Here is a 17595-nt window from a genome sequence, read left to right on the forward strand (position 1 = left end):
TCATCAGTGTTACTATACCCAAAATTTCGGGATAGTTTTATATTAGCGACGGACGCTTCGGGGATAGCGCTAGGAGCAGTACTCTCTCAAATGTGTGAGGGGCAAGAAAGACCAGTGGCTTATGCTAGCCGTCAACTAACACCGGCTGAGCAAAAGTATTTCACCACTGAAAGAGAATTGCTAGCAGTGGTCTGGGCCACAACACAATTCCGGAAATTCAAACTTGCCACAGACCATGCTTCTTTGAAATGGATGCTGAGCCTTCCACGTTGGTCCCTCAGATTGTCCGAATTCGGGCATGACGTGGAACATAGACCAGGGATTAAACACCTTAACGCTGACGGGTTAAGTCGAAGGGTCGCTCCAGCTCCCAAGCCAGAGCCGTTAAATGAAGTGCAGTGGGCCACGCGGGAAGCGACCAGTTTGGGCAAGAGCAATCCAAAGATCGCTGGTGTAGCCAAACCAGGAAGTCCTGTCCGGAGAAAACCTACGTTCACGAATCTGGGCTCTTATACTGGACAGATGGTAAAGCCCAGAAAAACCAGTGGCGAATAATGGTTCCAGCTAAACCAAAGAATTCGCATAATCAAAGCCCACATGACACACCCTGGTCCGGCCATCCCGGTATATAGAGGACGCTAACGCGCATTAAAGAAAACTTAGTTTGGCCCGAGATGGCTAGAGATGTAGAACTGTCCGCCAAGAGCTGCCCATCGTGTAACGAATGCAAGACACCGAGTGGATTAGCAGTACCACTGGGCCACATATCCTTTCGAATTGGTCTCCCTCTATGTACTGGAGTGCCCGCTGAGTAGCAGGGGAAACCGCTACTTCCTTATTATGGTCGACCATTTCGCAATGTATGCGGAGGTTATCCCCATGAGAATGCAAACGCTTGAAGAGACTGCTCAGGCATTTGTTCATAATATTATTTTAAGACATGGGGCCCCTCGTCAGGTTCTGACCGATAGAAGTACAAATTTTCTGTCCAATTGGTTTACAGCTGTCTGCCACTTGCTGCACATAAAGAAACTGCAGACCACCGCCTACCATCCCCAGAGCAATGGGATAGTGGAGCGTATGCGTCGGACACTCATTGACTCTCTCTTCCACTTTGTTCGAAAGGACGGCCGGAATTGGGATCGATGGGTGCCCTTTGTAGTGATGGCGTACCGCTCTACAGTGCATTCATCAATAGGGTTTACTCCTCATTATTTGTTATACTTTGGAATGCCGTTTGATTTTCCGTATACTTGGCAGCAACGGGCGGTGTCGGTGGAGAACTATGTGACGCAATTAAAAGAGAGGCTCTCCGCGGTGTATGCCCAGGTCAAAGAAATTGAGGCTAAAGCCCGAGGGCCCGTTTTTATGACTCGGGGAAGAAGGACCGGGTATTTCACTTGGGTGAAAAAGTGTATTTACTTGAGCCGGCCGTACCACAAGGCTAGGCAAAAAAATTGTATAAACCGTAGACCGGGCCAGATGAGATAAGTGCACAAATTTCTCCCTGCGACTATGAATTGGCTCTGAGTACAGGGGGGCGATATGTGGTGCATGCCAACCGCTTTGAGCTTTGCAAATGTAGAAGCTCACCCCTAAGGGTTGCAGAGGAACCAACCACCTCAGGTAGTAATCCCCAGACTGATAATGGGCAAGGGTTGTGGGAAGACTTGAGTGAAACCCCTCCCAGAGTCCTACCACCATCCACACCAGGTGAGACGGTAGAAGAGAGGGAAGAGGACGCTCCCGAGAGATCCGAATCTACGTTGGCAGAGGGAGATTCATCGTGGCATCCGACATCCGGGGAGTGGGATCCAACAGAACACCCAAGGTCTCCTTATTTGTTACGTGGGCAGGAGAGTGAGCAGGAATCTAACACCATTCCTAGGGAGGTTAGAATCAATCTTTGGCCGAGGCGTCGTCGAGAGTGAAAGCGTTTATTAATTTGTGAATAAATATTTGTAAATAATAAATGAATTATAGTAAGAATACAATTGTTAGGCTAAACTGCTGACTGGGAGGAACCCGCTCAGCCATTAGGGAATTAAGGGAAACCACCTCTAACCTCATGCACCTCCTCTTCCTCACACTGAACATGACCACCATCCTCCGGAATCTCGAGATCAATACTTTGGAGGCGAAGGTGGAATGGCAGTCGCTCAAGGGTGCCCTCAGCACCAGGGCACCCTAGCCGGGAGAAAGTTAACAAGTGGGCTATCGGCCCCAAGAGAACTGAGTAGGATACTGCAAAAAGTCAGTCAGCTATTACTCGAGGGACTAGTGTTCGTGACGGGAACCTCGCCGGCGGATAAGTACCATTACTATGACATCGCTGAAGTACACGCTGCCTCCACACACGACGCCATTCACATCTTGGTGGACATACCCTTGGTATGTATATTAGCTGAATTGTGCCGCCATGGCACGAGGGCACCCACCGGCGCAGTGGACCAGAGAGATCCTGCAAACAACCCATCAGCGAATGCAGAGGCAAAGGAAGATATTTTGACAACTACCGGGTAGTGCCAATACCCGTGAAGGATCCGGCGACAAGTATCTATACCTGCTGTTACAACCTGAGGCTGACTTCACACTGGCTTTGTGTTCCTGAAAACGGAGGACCTCAGGTACTGCTGGGGAAGGAGTCCACTAATCTGCCCAGCACGATTTCCGGTCTTCTTCCGCCATAGACCGTCTTGCCATACACTACGTCTCAAGAAACTATAAGAGAAACTATAAGCGAGCCCCTTGTGCGCGAGGCGGCTGGAGGGAGGAGTCGAACGAGTGGTTACAGTGTGCCCAGGCCAGTCTAGCTGAATTGCGCCGCCATGGCACGAGGGCACCCACCGGCGAAGTGGACCAGAGAGATCCTGCAAACAACCCACCAGCGAATGCAGGTACCGTTTGTTCCCTATCGGCCGAGCGTGAAGGCGCGAAGCTCCGGAGAGCCCGGTGTTGAGTTGGGAAGTGTCAAGTGAGTGGTGGGTCCTCCGCAAGGCGGTAGAACCCACTTTAACGGGGGGTAAGTGTAAAGGGATTGTGAAAGCGTTTATTAATTTGTGAATAAATATTTGTAAATAATAAATGAATTATTAGTAAGAATGCAATTGTTAGGCTAAACTGCTGACGGCACGGCTGGTAGCGGCCAAGAGAAATGCACGGTGTGTGAGAGAGAGAAAACAGCGAGCGCGTGGTGCATAGACACCGGCACAGGCAGTTAGAGTGTAGAAAGAGTATAAGTGCCAGTTGTCGTTATTGCTAGTGCAGTACGGTTGCTAGGTATTAGGGTGTAGATTAACAACAGACAGACGATAGTTATAATAATAATAATAATAATAATAATAATAATAATAATATAGGCGCTAATAACCTCAGCTGTTGAAGCGCCAAAAAAAAAAAATAATAATAATAACAATAACAAGGAAGGGATTAGCTATGAGGTTAGCATGCTGGATTCCCACGCGGAGGTCCCGGGTTCGAATCCAGCAGCTGACCCTTAGATTTTCTCTTCCTAGGAGCTTCTTACAGCTCACTGTCCGGTGATGGACAGTGTTGTCTGTAACGAGAGAACACTGTCCGGAGGCCGGCAGTGCACTGGAAAAAGCTCCGGGCGCTAATGACCTCAGCTGTTGATGCGCAAAAAAAAAAAAAAAAAAAAAATAACAATACTAATAATAGCAATAATAGTAACTGTAATAACTAGTAGAATTGATAGTAGTCAGAATGTAGTGTGAATGAACACTGTTTAGGTATGGCTCGAATGTTAGTAGTATATTGAATGTTAGTAGCATATTGATTGTTGGTAGTATATTGATTGTTAGTAGTATACTGATTGTTAGTAGTATATTGACTGTTAATAGTTGTCTAATTGGTGTATTGGGGTTAACATTAAACCAGTGCGTTCATAGCCTGACGAATTTATTTGTACCCCTGCTGAGCGAGCGCGATTCCCCGTGCCCTAATCGCCCGTACCGGCGATTGGTCACAGGTATTTGATCAACTTAAAAATTAAGCAAGAAAAAAAACTCTTTCAAAATACGATAAATAATATTTCTTTTGGAATAATACTTTAAGTTTTACCCAATTAGTATTAACAGAAACAAAAGACTTGAGAATTTTTATTGTTTAATCGTGAAATAGATTAAAAATTGAACTTGAAAAATTGAATGGGAATATTTTACACTTGTAAGCCGCCATTTAATAGGCATTAAGCTTACTTTATACTTCATCTACTAGTGGCAATTTCTGTAAACATAAATCCAGTTTCTACATTCACATTTAACCATGTTGACGACTCACTAGACTATCTCCTTAACAAAAACTTACAGTTTAAAATGTTAAGTATAAGGGTTGATTAAACGCCAAAAGGTACACAAATCAGCAAGTACCCAACATTTCATTAATACTTCATTAATATTTAAGTAATTTTACTGCATTAAATTTCATTTATTTTTTTGAATTTATTAGAGGTCACAGACCCTTATGCTGGCCATTTTCGTCTACAAAATATTTGTTCAAATAGAACACTATTTCTTAGATTGACTGTAATATCTAATCAACAAACTATTAATCACAGGTTAAAAAAAAAACTTTATAAAAAAAAAAATGAGGTTAAAAAATTCAAAAACTTTTTTCAAAAATGCTTGCACCAACATTCATCAATGATTTTGTTTATTTTATTTATTTATTTTTATTTTTAAATAAAAATCTTCGGTTTAAGTTCGTAATTCGATTAAAGCAATTGTTACTTTATTTAGTAGTCAAGCGTTTTTAATAATAGGTAATAATTAATCTGGCTTTATCGCAAATAATATAGTTTTCTTCAATTCTCAATCTAGGTATTCTTACCGCAGTGTTATATATTTGGAATATAAGATATGCATATTTTTATGACAGCTAATTATACCAGTATTTTACCTACTATAAGTAAAATTAGAGGGACTACATTAAATTACAATTGAGAAATGAATAATTATTGTTGAATAATTTACTGGATATTACCTATGTGTTATTTGTACTCACAAATACTTCGGTAAGAAGAATTCTAGACTGAAATATTGTTTTAAATCCGTGATTCAAATTTAAACAGTAGCCGACTCTAACTTTGTCTTTTTCTATTTTAACATGCATGTATATGTGACTACTCAGAATAAAGGGCCTAATAAAGATAAATCAGAAGAATAATTTGGAATAAAGCTATAATAAAGTACCTATTTAATTACGAAGATATAATATACATTTTATCATAATTATAACAAAAAATAAAATATTATGAATGAACTAAGGGAAGGGATTAGCTATGCGGTTAGCGTATTGGATTCCCACGTGGAGGTTCCGGGTTCGAATCCAGCTGCTGACCCTTAGATTTTCTCTTCCTAAGAGCTTCTTACAGCTCACTGGCCGGTGATGGACAGTGTTGTCTGTAACGAGATAACACTGTCCGGAGGCCGGCAGTGCACTGAAAAAAACTCCGGGCGCCAATAACCTCAGATGTTGACGCGATTTAAATCAATAAAAAAAAAAATTATAAATGAACTGGCCAGCATAAGGGTCTGTGACCTCTAATAAATTCAAAAAAATAAATGAAATTTAATGCAGTAAAATTACTTAAATATTAATGAAGTATTAATGAAATGTTGGGTACTTGCTGATTTGTGTACCTTTTGGCGTTTAATCAACCCTTATACTTAACATTTTAAACTGTAAGTTTTTGTTAAGGAGATTTTTGGCCTTTTTGGATAGATTTTCCTTTTTGTCTGTTTTGCAAAGTTACATATCTGCTTTACAGATTTTATTAAAATTTGGAATAATAAATTCTACCATTATAACCTAAAAAGGTGTTAAGTCCGAACCGTAACTACCACTGGAGCGATCTTTTTAAAGAATGATTATAGTTGCGGTCCCCCAAACCATCCTCAATAACAATTTTTTAGAGAAAGCGTTTTGAATAAAATAGGAAGGTATTTGTACGTAAATAGCAAAATTAAAAAGCGATTTCAGTACTTCCTTTTAAGAGGAGTAAGAAAAATAAACAGCGATTACAGTACTTCTCCCTAAAAGGCAAATATTTTGAATCGAATTCATTGATGTAAATAGGTTCACTCATTGATAATTTTAACGATTGCAGTACTTCCTCTTAGTAGGTGTAAGAGCATGGTGGCACTTCACAGCCACGTAGAGGAGCTTTAACCACTTCTTCGTGGTAAATTTTATCCAAATCGAACTAAGCGTAATAGAAATATATTATAATAGTATAAGAAAAGGCCTTACTTGGGTGGGGCAAACTCCCCTCCTTATGAGTCATAGTAACGAGACTTTTAAAGTGCAAATCTGTACAAAATTTCGATTCGAATGACACTTCATTCATGAAAATCGGTTCACGTTTCGATAATTTGAAACGATTACCATACTTCCCCCTAATAAGGGTAAGAGCAGAACGTCGTTTAAATGTTACGTAGGAGTGCCCTAAACCTTTCATCCTGCCAAATTTTATTAAAATCGGGTTAACATTTTCAGAGTTATTAGTAATAATAATTTTGAGAAGGGGCCTCACATATATGGGGCTAACTCCTCCGCCATTCGATGTACAGCGTCGAGACCCCCAAAAGGCACATCTACATAAAATTCCGAATCGAATGACACCTCATTCATGAAAATCGGTTCACGCGTTTAGGCGCTACGTTGTTTACAAAAAAGGTAACAACAAGAAGAACAACAACAACAACAACAACAACAAGAACAAGACCAATTTTTGAAAATGCCGTTTTTGCTCATTTTCAGTAACTTTTTTCTCGTAATATATTAAATCTGGGTTTTGACAAAAAAATTACAGTTATAAAGGAGGACTTGCCCTATAATTTAAAGAAAATTTGGGAATTTTATCTTTTATAGAAAAAGAGAAAAAAATTGTCAAAGTTGGGTGTTTTTCAACGTTACACTTTTTCGTGCAGTTTTTGATGATCAACCCTTATACAACTGTCCTACCGGACAGTTTTAATATAGGACTATTTTATATTCACTTTTAAACATGTTGGTCACTCACTAAACCTATATAGGTCCACCTTACACTCACATTGAAACTTGTTGGTGACTCACTAAACTTATAGGATCATCCTACACTCATATTTAACTTCGTTTTTTACCGCATTACATGTAACCTATTTATGTATTAGTCTATTATTTTTAGCATACGTGTTATATTCCTCATTTATCAGTGTTTTCCGGGTGCTAGTAACACTTTGCTAGTTAAAATTAGTAAAAGTTACTCCTACAGTAAACTATCTATTATGGCTATTTGCTTTATAGATTTCAAATGACAAAAATCCTATTGATCTTGGTGCCCTCACCAAACAATTACTTCAGCGATACGTCAACAGAGACGTCATCAGCACTTAGTCCAAAAACTCGATTGCGATAATTCTCAAGCACTCTCCTCAACAATATATTGAGATGTGGACAAAGGGAGTCAACTTCACAATTTTTGGAGAGGGTCTTTGGGAATAGAAAGGGAACAATAGTTAGAGAGAAGATATTTCAAAAGATTTTCCTAATTCTCCAAGCACTTTCTACAATTGACACCACTCGTATCGGTAGAAATGAAGGTGTCGAGTTTCAGTAAAGTGATAATATTGATGGAGATGAGGCAGCTGGTTGGTAGAGTGAAGGTGCCGAGTTCGAGAACAGTGATAACCTTGATCATGATGAGGCAACAGCTAGACAGATAAAGGTGCATTGGTCCGATCCTGATTCAACCAATGGCCAAGTTGTGGTTATACAAATTTAATCACTTAAAATTTGATTGACTTAAAAATGTAATCGCCTAAGCTGATTATAACTAAATTTGGAATTTAATTCAATCAATTAAAATTCTGATTATTTTTAATTTTACTTTTTTTATTATTAACAATTTTAATTGTTAAAATTCCAATTAAATTAAAAGAGAATTTAATTCAATGAACAAATTTTGGAAGATTAAATTTTAATAATGATTAAAATTAAATTTTGTTTTAATTCAATTGGATCTCAATTGATTAAATGTTTGCCTATCTCTAGCGCGTAACTGTTTAGTAACCATAGCATTTTTTAGGCAACATTTAATAATGGGCAATAGATTGTTTTCTAATTATGTTAGCATATTCTTCTTTAATGGTTCATTTAAAGATTGACTAATGATGAGAACACCAAATTTCTATTGGTTTTGCTCTATTTGTTGTACTGCTCAAAAATAATAAATGATCTAATGCATCCAAGATTACCGTTTGAACAAAGAATGGTGATGTGTGCATAAATCGGCCCAGATCAACAGTGTTGTCTTCTTCTTCTTTTAAATGTTTAATATCTTGTAACTTAAACACACCGCAATTAAAGATCAATTTTAATATTGTAAGATTAAGAAAAGAGATAATAGAAACACTATTTCAAATAAATAAATAATTTATACCTTAAAATCCATTTCACCGCGGCCGGCATTATTTCTTAGAACATTCAAATTTTCTTCAAATGATTCTGATGCATACAATCTATGCTTCAAAATGATTATCAAATTTATCCTCAAAATTAATCCTAGTAACTGTCCGTATGATTCAAAACCATCCTAAAAGTTCGGGGGGAAAAAAATTATAAAGTGAGAACTGAAAATTTTCATATTACAAAACATGGACTATGAGAGGTTGCTGCTAGCTCAGCTAAAATTTAACAGAGATTAAATTTAAGAAAGCAGGCAAATCAAAAGTATTCATAAGGAATAAGTGACTTCATGGAAAATTTGACTAAACACTGTCTGAATAAAATAATCATGGTTTAAACAACTTCAATATATATTTTCATATTGCCAATCAGTTTAACCAGTCCTGCGTAATCTTTCGCAGACTGCTGAGGGAACTCTCTACTCTAAGAATAAGAGCCTTTCCCATCGCCACAAGGAAGGTTCGATCTCCTATAAGGCTTGGCAGGTCTTAAATCTTTACAACTATACGTCTTCCTCTTCCTTATTTTGTACCTAAGTTCTAACTCTGCTTCTAAATATAAACTTTTACTTTTTTTTTATTTATTCTCATTAATCACCTGCACAAAGGAAGAAAAATATCCTGCATACCAAAACAATTTCACCATCTAGCAGGAGTAAAGTTATGTGCTTGAAACTTTCAGGTTTCTCAAATATTATATTTACATTTTCTGGATAGTGCTTATGTGGTATAGATTACTAAGCAGTAAAACAGGAGCACTGATTGAGGATAACAAGATCGAATTAAATCACAAATTCCAGCAGTCCCGTCCTCTTTACTTTTTTCATCATTAAGAAATAAAAGATTTTAATTGTTGTTCCAGTTACAATCTTTTTTCGTGAATTCTTCATTTTTCTTATTTTAAATTATTGTAATAATTAGCCTCCACAATCTACTGTCCTGTCTTCTGGCGTATAATGTAATAAACATTACAAGATATCTATATACCAGTGATCTAGTCCTACTACGGAATAGAAATTGAAAGCAAGCGAACAGAGAAAGCTGTGAATTCTCAGAAAAAGTCTGGACCTGCTGGTATGAGGTATGGTGCAGATAAGTAATTAGAAACAACAGAGTGGAACTTTTTTGGCAGCGGCACGAGAAAAAAGGATTTGAGCCTAAATAGTATTTAAAAAAAGGCTATAAATTCACGTATAACATGGAATAGGAAAGAAGAAACACATAACTGGAGCTGGTTTCAAAAATAAAGAATGTGAAGTTCAAAAGGGTATCTACAATATTTTATATTTGGCTGTGGAATGTAGAAGCTACGACAGACAAGCGAAAGGTTAGTCGCGAAATCTGCAAAGCTAAGATGTATTGTGATAATGAGTTCGATTCTCGGTCTAGGCCTTGGATTTTATTTAATGGTTAATTATTCATTGTAAAATACGTTTGCTATTTGCCACCATCCACACCTAATTCGGTAGTTGGATGCAAAGTGAAAAAATAAGCGTTACTTTATTTCTTTTTCTTTTTTTATTTGAAGAAACTAGTACGTAGTAATAAATAGAGCGTCAAGAGAATGTCAACTGAGTAATTCATACAACTTAAAAATTTGGCTGCTTTCCAGAAAATCCTATTTGGATTATAATTTTGATAGCCTTTTCAGATACACAAATTTTTAAAAAATCTTATTATTATGTAATCAGAATTTAATCTTATTTACCTCTTCAGAAGAGAAGTCTGGATCAACCACAGGAAATCCATTATGTTTGCTATTTTTTAAAACATGCACAATAGCTCCAACAGTTGTAACTTGTGGTAAAGCTACTACGTTTTTATTCATTATATTTCGTACAGGAATCCAAGAACAGTTTGGTGGAACCGTTCTTTCTAAGAATGGCATTCCTTTCATCAGACATTCAGAATGATAGATGGGCTGTAAACGTTTCAAAATTATAAAAAAAATTAGGAGCAAAGCAGTTTATGTAGACCAGAATTAAACAGACAAAAGTATTCTAACTTTTTCTTTACCACCAATACACCTCCTCGCTATCGAAAGCTTTCTGAAAAAAAAATTTAAAAAAGTACCCAGCCATAATAGCAATTTTTGTTGGTTCCTCTTTTCACGTTAACTCTGATTAGTTTCATACTTATTCATTGTTGGTATTTATATTTGCATGAACTGTTAGTAACTACGTATGTTTACGTTTCCTTATAAAAATGCAAGGTGAGCATTAAATTCCATTATGCATCCACATTGTCCGCATATTCATAGAATTCACATCGTGATCATGGCAAGAAATAACTTGTAAGACAATGGGTCTATTTGGGATAATTCAATTTAAAGTAAGTGTTTCCTTCATGTTCAATGAGACATTTTCAATACGGAAGAGGTGATGGTAGTAAATGCGTATCGAACAGCGTCTTTTCTTCCAAATAAGTTTGTAACGAATGCAACCATATTTAAATGGATTATCGAACGATGATAGATACTGTACTGTTAATGAAATGCCAAAGTACCAGAGAAACAACCACGTGTATTTTACCAGCATACATCTATCACTAGGTACATATATAAATTAAAAATATATAATAAAATACAATAAAATAGAAAAGTGCACTTTAACCGATTAAACGAAATTTGAATCGCTGTAACGCACCGGCTTTTTCTTTGCTCGACTTCCTCTATCTGTCACCAACTTCAAAGTTCTCACAGCCGGATCCTGCAGTAGAAGTCTTCACTCTTCTGGTTGGGAATCTTCTAATGGTTTAGTATGTTCTGCAATGTTTCCCTAGATTTACTTTCTGCTGTCTTCTCAGCTGACACCAATAGACGCCTGTTACTTGTTACCACAACCCCATTCGTTTGGACAGTATAAGCCCTTGGTTGACTTCCTGTTGTACCTAACCATATCGTTTCAGGTCGGGTATCAACACACGCTCGTTTCTCGCTGGCTCTCTAAAACGCCTCACACGATTTCGTTGATTGTATTTCTTTTGGTTCCTTTGTTTAAAACTGCTCTTTATTTTTAAACGATTTATTTGGACGCTTGTAACTGAACAATAGTTCTTAATTGAGGGAAGTAAAGACCGTATTTTTCTGCCGTACATCAATTCTGCCGGCGACAAACCGCTTTCTAATGGCTGTGGTTCTTTAGGCTAAGAGGCCTAAATTGGGATCGTCACATTTTGTGAGAATACGCTTGGCAATGTCAACCCTTTCTCTGCCTCTTCATTCGACTAAGGGTATCTTGAACTGGAAGTTCTATGTTCGAAAGTATAAGTGCTTGTGAATGTTTTGTAATCCTCAGAAGTTAACTGAGTTCCCCCATCTGGCCTCACGATGCACGGAATACCATGACGAGCGAAAACATTTTTCTTCGTTCTGTGACATCCTCACATGTTAGTCTATCTACAAAAATAACCTCCAAATGTCTAGAATAGTAGTCTTGAATGATCAAATACCATTTACCTTGGAACTTGGCCAAATCTGCCAAGGAAGACCACTGGAGGCAAGAGGTTCTCGTGGATTCTTCCTCAGTTGCAGGCATTCTTTGCAGTTACCTACGAGTGACTTTATGTCTTCGCAAATGCCCGGCCACCATACTGAATCGTTAGCTCTTCTTCTGTATTTAACAATACCCATGTGCCCTTCATGGATTTTTGACAGAATCTCCTTTCTGAGAGATTTTGGGTATTACTAACCTAATTCCTTTCAGCAGCAGCTCTTGGCTAACATTAAATCCAAAACGATATCGATAGTTTAATGTCTCTTTATTCCATTTATCTTCTTCTATGCACCTTCTAATATGCTGGCATTCTGTATCCTCCGCCTGAGCTTCTCTCACTTGTGCTAGCATGATGTCTGTACAAGTCAGAGCTTCTACTATACTACGCAAGAAGGTCATCTGGTGTGAACAATTGTTTGCCTTGTATGTATCTAACTTCATAATCAAAACCTTGCAGTCGCATTCTAAACCTCTGCAATCAGGCTGATAACTGTGAGATGGGCTTCTGATCTAAAAGTTGAACAAGTGGCTTGTGGTCTGTAAGAAGAATGAACCTTTTCCCTAAAAGGTAAGCTGAAAACCGTTCACAAGCCCATGTTAAACTCAAAACCTCTTTTTCTACTTGGGCAGCTAAAGATCACAGGTCTCCACTCTCCATCTGTCCACAGACATCGTGTTGTTGTTCAATAAATGCTCCTAGGCCTAAATTAGAAGCGTCCGCTGCCACTCTTGTGGGAAGATTTCTATCATAGGCAACCAGCACTGGCGTAAAAGTCAACCTTTTCTTTAATTCTTCCCACGCCTTTTTCTGCTACACATCCAATGTTCATAAAGTGCCTTTTTTTAATAATATTCTGAGGGGAGCATTTAAATTACCCAGGTGTGGAATGAATTTCATTAAGTTTATTCATTCCCAAAATCTGCCTAACTTGTAAGACATTCTCTGGGGCTGGATGCCTAAGTACTGCCTCAACTTTACCTTTGTCTGGATAAATCCTGCCTTCTTTTATAAAATGTACCAGAAATCTAACGGAACTGGTCCCGAACTTACTCTTTAATCTATTTAACGTCACCCCATTCTGCTTCAATCTTTGTAAAACTGCCTTCAGTCTTTCGTCGTGTTCCTTCTTATTACGGCCAACCACAAGGATGTCATCGGCTTAGTTTACAATACCCTCCAGCCCATCTTCGATGTGAAATATTCTTATCTGATAGACTTCGGGCCCCGAACTGATCCCAAACGGTAGACGTTTAAAAATATATCGCCCAAAAGGGGTAATGAAACATGTTAATTTGTAGCTATCAAGGTGTAGGGGTACCTGCCAAAACCCGTTGGATGCATCTAACAATACCTTCCCCCCTTCAAGCTTGGCTGGTGTTTCATCAACCGAAGGTAGCTGTAATTTCTCTCGCCTAATTGGGTGTAGTCTACACAGAGCCTTATCCTATCTCCCTATTTGAAAGCGTTTGTGATTGAGCAGTCACCGATCTAGCATCTAAGGAATGAACTGAACTCGTACTTAACACTCCGAAAAAAGTATGGATGATTAAATAAGATCATTGAAACCCAGCTATGATTTTTCAAATTAGCACTGTTTTATAATTCTTCAACAAAATACTGGTTCTCTTTACTCCAGAAATAACGTTATTACACTGCAGTATATTGCATACGTTTCCCTTTGTAGACAAAGTCAGAAAGACATCGTAAAATCAATTGCCTACAAGCGTCAAGAGGTTTTAATGTTCATCCATATCAATCAATTAGTTCATGACTTTAAACCTATTCTCCTTTTTGGTATGTTCGAGAAAAGCTGCCACTCTGAACACGTTGCTGAAGGCTTACATCTTTAATCGACATAAATTTTCCATACAAATGTATTTCTAAAATTAAAGTATGCAACAAAGTAACGAACATGTGAAGTGACTCGTAAAATTTGATGAGACTATATTGGGTCACTGCTTATTTCAGATATTTGGGTACATTATGTTAAAACTCAAATTACTTATTATATTTTTGCTATAATAAAAGTATCTTAAAGGTAATAGTAAAGATCCAACAATATTTCAGTGTTTAGAAGATACTTAAATATTTGAGGATTGTATTTTTACTTGTGGACAAAGTTCCCAGGAATAGATATTATGATTTCCTGCATATTGCAAAACCCACCTGGTGGCAAAATATCTCGATTACCATCTACGTAACATTTACAGAGCTACGTACTCAATTTAATAATCAAATTAAAGATTTCTTTATAATCAGCAAAATTATTTATTAGCACCTTCTAAGTAAACAATTAATATTATTTTTGTACTTACATGAGTTAACATATCAGCAACAAATTTAGTGGTAATAACGACAATAAATACTGGCAAGCCAAATGCTATCTCTCCACTAGACTCAAGCAAAATTATACCTAGACTAAGACAGATCCTAGTTGTCCCGCCTACATGTGCCCCTGCTGCCAAAAAAGCGTACATCTGTGGACGACACCAAGCATCCTAAAAAAAAGTAAAACAAAAATAAATAACCGAAGAGTGCTCTTAACTGAATTTTCTAAAGTAAAAAAAATGTTACAAATACAAGTAGTAATCCCCTTTGAGTTCAACGTTTATTCAAAGTTAAGTCGTTTCCGAGAAACTTTCGAAAAATTGTTGAACTCCTTTTGTAAAATAATACTTGTTGCTGAGAGATTTTGGTCGCTAAGTTACAATCGGGTACTCTGGTAAGACCAATCGAAATACGAAGTTTCAGCTTCCTGTATTTTTCTTTGTTGAGATTGTCATCACGAACACACAGTAGAAACACACAAAGCGAGAGGGAGCATTGTTTAAAAATTACTTACTCGGACTCAGGAGATTTAAAAATTATATTTTTACTACAGGATAATTATATTATAACTCTCTAAATATGAAAATTTCACATTAATACAACTTTGTTTATCTAGAAAGAAAATGTAAAAATCATATTTTGTAATTGTTTAATCTCTTTTAAAAAAAAACCTTGACTTCAAGCCCCAGGTATGGTCTAAGAGGCAGCAATTTTATTGAACATGAGGGAATATGAGAATGGTTCTCATCACCGTGTCCTCACAACCAGGTTCATACTAATTCAATTCCCCAATGTTAATCTGGGACAATGCCTTAGGTGCGCTGATAGGAAATCAATCTTTAAGGGTACAATAAGGCGTGATAGACATATATGGCCTTAAGCGCTGATACTAACTTATAGCAAAGTAATATAAAAGATCACCAACAATCAGTGTTTAGAAGATATTTAAATATATACTGTAAAGGTTTTTGTCCTTTTACTAAAAACACTTTAATTACAACTAGTGACTGCCACTAGTTAATTTAATAAGTGTGGGTTTGATAAATAATAAAACTCGCTAAACTTATAAGTAGTAATTCGATTTATTAACACATTAACATTACTAACATTAACATTTACTAGCAACTAACGCTACTCATTACAGTTACCATTTACAACAGTCTCAACAGTTTACTGTTACTTACTCACTACGTAACGCCACAAAACTGTTCCACGACTGACCACTGGACTGCACTGCACTGAATTGCACTAGTCTCAACCGCACTAACAAAGCTCTACTCACTAACTGACTAACTGCCCAACTGGCTAACTCTGCCGAACTCCGACTACACTCTGACTCTCTCCAACCGAGACTCAATGCAACTCTGACTGCAACTCCAACTGCGACTCCCCCACTCCAACTGGGACTGCCCCACTCCGACTCCGTCTGTCTCACTCCAACTCTGACTGTCTCACTCCAACCTGCCACTCACTGGCCGGGAAAACACATACTGCCCCCACCCCAACAGGGGCCGCTCCCTTAGCTTACTTTTACACAGTGGTGGACCGTTATAGGCTACGGTCACTAAACTCCTAGAAAATCTAGCCCTTTCTTCTCTGCTCGGGTCAACTTCGTTACAATACTATATCCGTTATTAACGCAACCTCATTCGCAGTCCAACAATAAATGAAAATGACACATTAGAGGTACTCCCCAAAAACTCCTCTCGCCAAGATTTGTCCTTATCAAAATTTTCTGAACAAATGTTTCAAGAAAAGTCATAGAGCTACACATATTCTAATTCCTAATGTTTAATAAAATCCATACCCTCACTGAAATGGCACTTTTGGGAAAGTCTAACCACTCACCCAATTGAATTTTTGGAAATGGCCACGCTAGTAGATTTTTTAAAAAATCCTTTCAATTGCCTTCTTTAAAAACAATTTCTCTCTCACTCTCTCTCTCTCTCTCTCTGTTTACATGCAGGGAGAAGTCTATCCCTTCATTTCTAATAAAAAAGTTTAATCTCAACAGATGTATAATGCTACTTTCTACAGCTTGTAAGAAAAAGAACCTAATAAATCCGAAACAATATTCTCTTAAAGCATTTTCTGATAAATGCTGTATTATTTGTACATAATAAAATGTAGGCTTTCTCCAATTCTCTCGGACTACACCAGTACATACATTTCTCTTTCTAACTTCTATTTATTTATTCCTCCACATTTCTTGGTTCATTTTTAAAATTGAAACCTCTACCTCTACCTACCACTAGTATTTTTTTTTTTTTTTTTTTGTATAAATGTGTACGTCTCTCATTAAATAAAGTGTGCACCTCGGTAGAAAGTTAATTAGCGAATAATCCATAAATAATTACTGGGCACGATATCCTTTTGTAAATCTTCACTTTTTTAGGATTTTACGATTTGCTTCAAATTAGAAAGCTGATTCACAATATACTCTTCCCTAAGCTAAATTTTTGTAAATGTACTTGCAAGTTTCGATCCTTCTCAGCTGTTATCTTTAGAAGATAACACTAACCGGGAGCCTGGCAATGCTCCAACATATTTTGATACTTTGAAAAGTGTGATGTGCGTGCTTTTAATTTAAAGAATAAAATAAACTTATCGAAAAATTTCAATAGTCTTGCAATACCTAAGAGAACTATTACTCCCATATAAACCACTCATCCCTAATACAAGACTAAACTAAAGATGTTTAAAAAAAATGTGGCGTCAAGGGGATACACCTGACGCAACAATTTCCAACTGATTATAATGAGGATCCAAAACTATTTAATCAAATATTGTATCAAATGAACAAATATGAAATGATTACCTGTTTTTAATACATACAATAAGACTGATACGAGCAAAACATATTAAGTTAAAACAGTTAACTATGATGAGAAATATTCTCAAAAAGCTTCAATAACTGAATGATAAACAATTAATTATCACTCATTTAAAATTATATTCGCAAGAAATATATGTGTAATACAAAAAAATATACATATTAAAACTGTCCGGTAGGACAGTTGTATAAGGATTGATCGTCAAAAAGTGCACGAAAAAGCGTAACGTTAAAAAACACCCAACTTTGACAATTTTTTTCTCTTTTTCTATAAAAGATAAAATTCCCAAATTTTCTTTAAAACTTTAACAAAAACTTACAGTTTAAAATGTTAAGTATAAGGGTTGATTAAACGCCAAAAGGTACACAAATCAGCAAGCACTCAAAATTTCATTAATTCTTCATTAATATTTAAGTAATTTTACTGCATTAATATTCATTAATATTTTTTAGAATTTATTAGATGTCACAGAC

General features: G+C 37.0%; 1 protein-coding gene across 2 annotated transcripts in view; it reads right to left on the reverse strand.

The window, feature by feature from the left end:
• The window catches only part of LOC141449344 (H(+)/Cl(-) exchange transporter 7-like), a 40057-nt gene that overhangs the window by 6111 nt on the left and 16351 nt on the right, over positions 1-17595 (reverse strand). For both annotated transcript variants that reach the window (XM_074118703.1, XM_074118702.1), the window contains 4 exons: positions 14276-14458; positions 10174-10386; positions 8441-8593; positions 8256-8345 (listed from right to left, as the gene is read on the reverse strand). In XM_074118703.1, coding sequence (XP_073974804.1) covers positions 8256-8345; positions 8441-8593; positions 10174-10386; positions 14276-14458 — 639 coding nt within the window. The remainder of the gene's footprint in view (positions 1-8255; positions 8346-8440; positions 8594-10173; positions 10387-14275; positions 14459-17595) is intronic.

Source organism: Rhodnius prolixus, unplaced genomic scaffold (genome assembly GCF_049639745.1).
Source record: "Rhodnius prolixus isolate KJV_2025 unplaced genomic scaffold, Rpr scaffold_2, whole genome shotgun sequence".
NCBI classification, from domain to species: domain Eukaryota; kingdom Metazoa; phylum Arthropoda; class Insecta; order Hemiptera; family Reduviidae; genus Rhodnius; species Rhodnius prolixus.